We start from the raw sequence: 6,674 nt of genomic DNA on the forward strand, positions 1-6,674 counted from the left end.
AACAGAAAGGCTTTGTGACGCAGTCTGGTGACCTGGTTCCGCCCTCTGCGAGGCGGACGTGACAAGGCCCAGCACCCTTAGTCACTGGAACTCTGAATGCCTACATAGAGGGATGGCTGGTCTCCTCGTGCTAATGAGGGTTAGGCCATGTTGACCCCTTCACTGGTTGTTGAGAATATTGGATACCTCTTATATAGCTATGGCTCCATCTTTATCATTATCCTACTTATCTGGCAAGTGAAACGGAGTTACTATGGATTGAGATTTAAACCCAAAAGGAACTGCTGCCGGGTAGGGAAACACCATGACCACAACTGAACTAGTTTAAGCTTGAAATTCTCAGTGTTTCTCCCACCTACCCCCACTTTCATACCACACCTTCATTTACCTCTGTATAGAATTCTAGTTAAAAAGCCAAGAACTCTGTTTGGTTTGGGTTGAAAACAAGATAAGATAAAGTATAACTTAGAGATCTCAGAAGACCTCCCAGTAGAGGGGATTTTTCTAGTTGGACTTTGTAAGCAGAAGCCCTTGGGTGGATAGAAGCACTCATTCTTTAATCTGTTCTACCATTTCACCCGCGTCATCCCAATCTCCCCGCATAACTTGTGGTGAGGGTGGGACGTAATGGGAAGCCGAAGAATGGAAAGCCTCAGAGTGAATCAGAAATAGGCACAGCAGGGAAATACTGGGGTGAAAAGTGGAATGTAGGAGAAGGAAGCGCAGGAGAGTGGATAAAATGCAGACAAATACATAGAAGGGGAATGGGAAATGTGTTCACTTTGTCTCATTTTGAATATGAAAGAAATGACACTCCAGCTTCACATTCTGTTTTTTCTTCAAGTGTCACCGAAAAATCAGGCAAAGGGCAAGAGATGCAGCATCAAGAGGTAACATCCCGATTTGCTTCTTGCCCCCTCCCACTGCAGTGCAGCTTCCCACTGCCCATGTCCCTCTGGGACCCTTGGTGCCAGGAGAACCAGGAGCTGGGGGAGCTTCAGTTCTCCAAATGGATCACTGTCATGGAGGACTTGGGTGGAAGGAAACTCAGAATGTGGGAACCTTCCAAAACTCCCTGCCTTATTCCCCTGAGATTAAAGAATTGAGGGAGTGAGGCAGATGTCCTTACCTGTGTGATCTGTTAGTTTGATGACCCTTCATCTTGCAGTTTTATCCGTAAAATAGCTATAACTGACAATCCCTCCCTCACATTGTAGTTATGAAGATCCAATGAAATTAGTAAGGGACATCATGTTGTAAAAGGTAATATATGGAAACATGCCTGAGAGCAGTGACTCTGTGTTTTCAGTCTTACTAGTCAGCTTCCTATGGACACCCCTACAACACTCTGATGGCGTATAACACACTGTCCTGTTTCCTCAAACAGCTAAGAGATGTCCCAGGAAAGAAGCAAAGAAGCTGTGGGATCTGCTCTCTACCATGAAAAGGTGATCTCTTTCCCTTTGCAGTCTCCAAGCTCCCAGGCGGGCCTGTGATGATTTCTTGGCCTGGCCTGGCCTGGCCTGGCCTAGTCTCAGAAAAAGGAGGCAGTGGCTGGGAGGAAGACAGACACTGTAGGGGTGATTCACTGATTAGGAAAGGTGCCGGGGCCGAGGGCGTTCAGACATCCGAGAAGGCAGAAGTCATTCGGTTCTGTGACTTGCTGGGGTCACAGTAGTTCTGCAGTTCAGGGTTTGACTGATGCACAATTCATGGAAAATGCTCCTGGGTTTTCACACAGCCGTGAGACAGGTTATCCAGTCAAGAGGATGGATTTTACATAAAGAAGTCATCACTGTCAGACTCTCTTTGAGCTATACTCTGTCAGGGGCAGACTCCCAGGTCCAGCAGGGTCCTGCTCTGGCTTCACAGAGGCCAGTTCCTAGGAAAACATTCACACAGAAGTCTATTGTCTTCTTCTTAAAATTTCTAGAGAAAAAGTTTGATTTCCAACAAATTCTAGGTGTAGTAGCAGAGTGATGTCATAGTTCTCATAGTGCAAAGTTCTCATGAAGACTTCATTTCCTACAGTGCAGATTCAGGATTTATAGGACTTGTGGGGGGCAGTAGCAACACCCATACCACACTCTTCCAAAGAGGCAGATGTTCCACATCATTAACAATCGTGTTTCCCTTCCCAGCCAGCACTGGCTTCCCCAGCAGGAAAGTGTGCGGCAGCTCCTGTGTGCAGATCCTTCCTGCCAGACCTGCAACGCTGTGTGTCTGGAGATTCAGCAGCTGCTGGAGGATGAGAAGAGCCAGGTTTCCCCAACTTTATCAGGGCCATTGCAGGGCTCTTCTTACCTACAGATGATGTCCATGTCAACTGTGTCTTCTGAGAAGAATCGGGAACCTCATCCTCAGCGCTCCAGAGACCTCTTACGGATATCCGCAACCCCGGCACTATCACAACAGATGGAACAAGATTTAACCCCGACAATTGATGACATCAGTATCCAAGAGTACTTTACGGATCATCTCCAGCGAGGACAGGAATTTCAATGGGCAAATACACCCGTGGTCCAAGAGAGTAGGGATTCTTCTGAGCTTCAGGAACCTATGGTTCCAGTAAGTGGGCAGGAGATGATGCAGAATAAACCTAACCTTGTGCAGGGGAACCAAAGGCAGCATCATGTGAAGTGCCGGGTCTCCTTACCATCACTGCATCCAGAATTCCCAGATAACCTGACACGTCCTATGACCTTGCATGTGGACTCAGTCTTTCCAGCGCACCTGCCATTCTTCAGGCCTAAAGTTTTGAGGCTTCTGGAGGGACATGTAAAAAAAAGGAAGCATTTCCAGATGTGGGGTCTCCCCAGACGTGTGGAGGACTCCTTTATGAGGCAGCTTATGCCAGACGCAATATTGTTTAGCAAAATTGGAAAAAACTTACAACTTTCCTCCATTCTGAATAGTACTTCTAAGGTTGCTTGTGACAAAATTGGGATCATTGCCCAACAGACCTGGTGTTCATACATAACCAGAGAGCCCATTCAGTCTATCTGGGTTTCTGAGTGGTCTTCTACAAAACCACAACAAAGACACTATTACCAGCAAGTCCAAAACTATGATACATTAGCCTTGCCCTCTCCACCTGCTGAAGTCTTCACTGGCCTCTGTCTACCACTTGGGGGACAGGCTGATGACCCCGGGAGCCATCTGCACCAGAAACACAGGCAGCTGTTCTGTGGCCTCCCCTCTCTGCACAGTGAGTCCCTGACTGCCTCTTTCTTGAGCTCTGAAGGCCTCGCCACGAACACAAACACGTCCAGGCCCCCATCGAAGGAGCCTCTTCTGCTCCAGGGGCTCTCTTTCCACCCTTTGCTGCCGGAAACGCCACCAGACGTATGCTTGCCCTCCTCGCCACTGTCTCCAAATCGTGTGTCTCCAGCTGGACATCCAGAAGCTCACGTCAGTGCCCCATTTCTGACTCCAGCTGAATATAAAACCTTGGAATGGCACCTGCTGCAGAGGCAGCTCCAGCTTCGGTGGGGGCTGCCAGCTATCATCCAGAGATGTTGCCATGCCCACAGCCCCAAGCAGTCTGAGCCCTGTGACGAAGCCCAGGCTCCCGAGACTGTGCAAACGTCCTGGCCAGGGAAGCCTGTTTCAGTCTTCACCAGGAAACTACCCTTCTTCCCAGAGCACACCCACAGGCTGCTGGAATTTCACTTCCAGAAGCAGCTGATTCGCCTTCGCTGGGGCCTGCCCGAGAAGATCCAGCAGTCCTTCCAGTTGCTCCTCTCCTCTGCTGACCAGCAGACCCTGCCCTGTAGCAGCACAACCTTCCCCAGGGTGCAGATCCCCCACCCTACGGCCCTGAAGGGCACGGGGGATGGCGACCCCTTCTCACCCATGCTGGCCCAAATGTCACTCCCCATGCCACACCTGCTCACCCAGGCCAAGGCCAAACTGCAGGGCCACATTGACTCCAAATGTGGACAGATCCACCAAGGCATGGTCCCTTGCCATGTATCTAGCTCCTGGGAAGGCACAGCTCCTGGGGGCGTAGCAGTGGCTCCCTTCCCCTGCGTTCCACAAGGCCAGCCCCGGGGGCTGCAGGCAGCCAGCGACTCCGACCTACATGACCGAGTTACGCCCTGGGGGCCAAGGGCCCTTGGTCAGCAAAAGCAGGCCTCACCAGACACTGCCGCTGGACGCCCTAAGCTGCACCGAGCCCTGACTTCGGCAGCCATGGAGAGGCTGGAGATGACCGTGCGACACAAGTACCTCGTCTTCCTGTCGGGACTGCCCACCCTTTACTCTTCCGCTCTGTCTGAAGTGACGGCTCCAGCCATCGCTAGCCACTCGCCAGCAGCAGGGATGGCGCCAGGGCCAGTGGAAGCCCCAAAGGAGCCTCTGGCTCAAGTTACAACACCGCAAGACCCAAGTAGGAGGCTTGGGCCCTGCTTTCAAAATGACAGCGAGACTCGGGCAGACAGCACAGATTCCCAGCCTGAGGTGCAGAGGGAAGGAACAATGGAGTCAGCGCCTCCGGAGAGCCAGACACATCCCGCCATCCTCCACGCGTTCAAGACGCGATTGGTGTCCAGGCTGCACTTCCACCTGAGAAAAAAGGTCCTAGAGATAAAACTGGGACTCCCCATACGGGCAAGGGAGTCCCGGGAACAAACTACAGCGGGCCCAGAGAACAAGTCCTCAAGGGCACGTCTGACTAGTCAAAACAAGCAAGGAAGCACAGTGCTCCAGAAACTGCCCGCCCCGCCAGACTCATTGCCTGCCCCACATTCAGAGCGTGTCCACCTGGAAGAACACCCGGCCTCTCAGCTGCAGACGCTGCGGCACAGCCCAAAGCCACCTGGTTCCGAAGCAGCGCCCCTTGCTCCTAGCCACCAGCCCTCCGAGATCTCACAGGTCAGCGGGGACGTGACTGAGGCGCAGGTGCTTTGTGTTCAGGTGGAGGCCGCTGTAAACAGCCCCGGCCTGGGGGAACACTGGGACCCTGAGCCCCAACGCGCAGGCAAGGGCTCAGCCCACATCCCCACGCCGGCAGGAAAGAGAGAGGAGGCAGGGAAACCCCAAGCAGCAGGGGACCTCGGAGAAGGGGATGCAGGGCTTGGACACTCCTTAACCAGTGCAGAAAGACACCCTGAGGAAGAGCAGAAGCCAGAAGAGATGCTTCTGAAGAGAAGACCCCAAGGCTCCTGGCGATGGACCCACAGCTGTCTTCTTGTGGATCCCCAGCAACACACTCCCCAGTACCACCCTCAGCTTAAGCTTGCAGAGCCGCCTACAGAGCTCCCTGGGAGAAAAGAATCTGAGCACGACATGCAGGACCATGGAAGAAACGTCAGTGCCCTCCTCACACCTGCGAAGGTCCCTGAGAATTTCCATCCTGCAGTGGGCCAGGCTTCCCAGGGCCAGCCTTTCCCGGGCCAACCGACTCCGCACAAGCCTTTCAAGGGCCAAACCTTGCAAAGTCGGGTTTTGCAGGGGCAGGTGACGCCAGCCCGTTCTCACAAGAGGCCCAGCCCTCCAGAGTCTGGCTTGGTGAGTAAGATGAAATTCTTTGTGCACTACATCAGCGCCGTGACAAAAGACAAAAATCACGCGGACTCCATGTTGTCCACACCTGGCAAGGCGGCCAACACCAGCAAGGAAAATGTGGAAAGGAGGCTGGTTCCAGCCAAAAGCCCCACGGAGAAGACGAGGACTGACACACCAGGGAGGAGCCCCAAGAACCCATCGCTCCCCACAGAGAGGCCGGTGGGCCTGGCCTCATCGGATGTTTCCCATTCCCCACACAGTAAGCTCCGGCTACGCTCCCAGCTGCGTGGATCTGCCTCCGTCCCAGGCCACCCCCACCACTGTCCTAGGCATTGTCCTGGAGTGGCTGTGCCCTCCAATCAGGGCAACCGCCCTTAATCCCATCCCTTACCTCAGAAACATTTTCTTGCCCAAGGAGAACACTCAGAGTATTGACTAAGCATTTCTACACCTCCCAATTTCTGTCTCCTTTGAAGAGCTGCACTATTGCCATTTCCACTAAAAAACAGGAGGGGCAGAGTGCCCCCTGAAATATACCCTATATCTCTAAACAAAGAGCTGTCTGTGTCCTCCTTGTCCCCATTGTACTTTGGTAAAAGAAGTCCTGAATTAGGCTAAAAAGTGAATTCTGTCCACAGAAGTTTAACCCATTCATTCAGATGGGTCAGTATTTCACAGCAACTGCAGATGAAGGAATATGCTAAGGAAGTCCCTCTGGGTAAAGTACAGTGAAGATAAAGGTAGGGAGTGAATTCCAAAATTTACCATCCATGGCCACCAAATTCTTTTGCATGTCTCATATCCCTAGGGCCAAGGATAGCAGCCATAAAAGAAACATTCTGAGATGTCCTAAATTTAATTACAAAGGCTGAGATTAGAGTGAAGAAGAGATAAGGGAAATTCAGTCATCAGCTACAAACTAAATGAACAAATTGACTGTTAAGGTTGAGCTTGATTTAAATCCCATCATCATCATGCCCTGTTTACACATAAAGTTTGGGAACTCTTAGCCCCAACCAATCTAGAAGCAACAAATATTTGTCCTTATAGACAACTCTCACCCCAAAAGGCTGCCTGCTTCATGCTACCCCACCTCTCTTATCTGTAGCCAATTACATTGCAGTATTTTCTTTCTCAAAGTTTATTTTAAAAGTGCACTTAGTTCT

General features: G+C 51.6%; 1 protein-coding gene across 1 annotated transcript; it reads left to right on the plus strand.

Annotated features, from left to right (window-relative positions):
- The first annotated feature begins 37 nt into the window (after positions 1–37).
- Positions 38–6,063, plus strand: LOC102019162 (protein FAM205A). The gene is made up of 4 exons (XM_005401041.1): positions 38–291; positions 845–890; positions 1,388–1,448; positions 2,142–6,063. Exons 1-4 carry the CDS (start codon positions 148–150, stop codon positions 5,884–5,886), a joined length of 3,996 nt encoding a protein of 1,331 aa, XP_005401098.1. The 5' UTR covers positions 38–147; the 3' UTR covers positions 5,887–6,063.
- Positions 6,064–6,674: the final 611 nt, after the last annotated feature.

This window comes from Chinchilla lanigera, unplaced genomic scaffold (assembly GCF_000276665.1).
Source record: "Chinchilla lanigera isolate Chin_1 unplaced genomic scaffold, ChiLan1.0 scaffold00071, whole genome shotgun sequence".
Lineage (NCBI taxonomy): Eukaryota > Metazoa > Chordata > Mammalia > Rodentia > Chinchillidae > Chinchilla > Chinchilla lanigera.

Excerpts from the sequence above, each read along its gene's own strand:
- LOC102019162 (XM_005401041.1), top strand. The coding sequence starts at position 148 with ATGTTGACCCCTTCACTGGTTGTTGAGAATATTGGATACCTCTTATAT. Across the intron at positions 292-844 it reads CCAAAAGGAACTGCTGCCGG|TGTCACCGAAAAATCAGGCA; the intron begins GTAGGGAAACAC and ends TTTTTCTTCAAG. Across the intron at positions 1,449-2,141 it reads CTGCTCTCTACCATGAAAAG|CCAGCACTGGCTTCCCCAGC; the intron begins GTGATCTCTTTC and ends TTCCCTTCCCAG.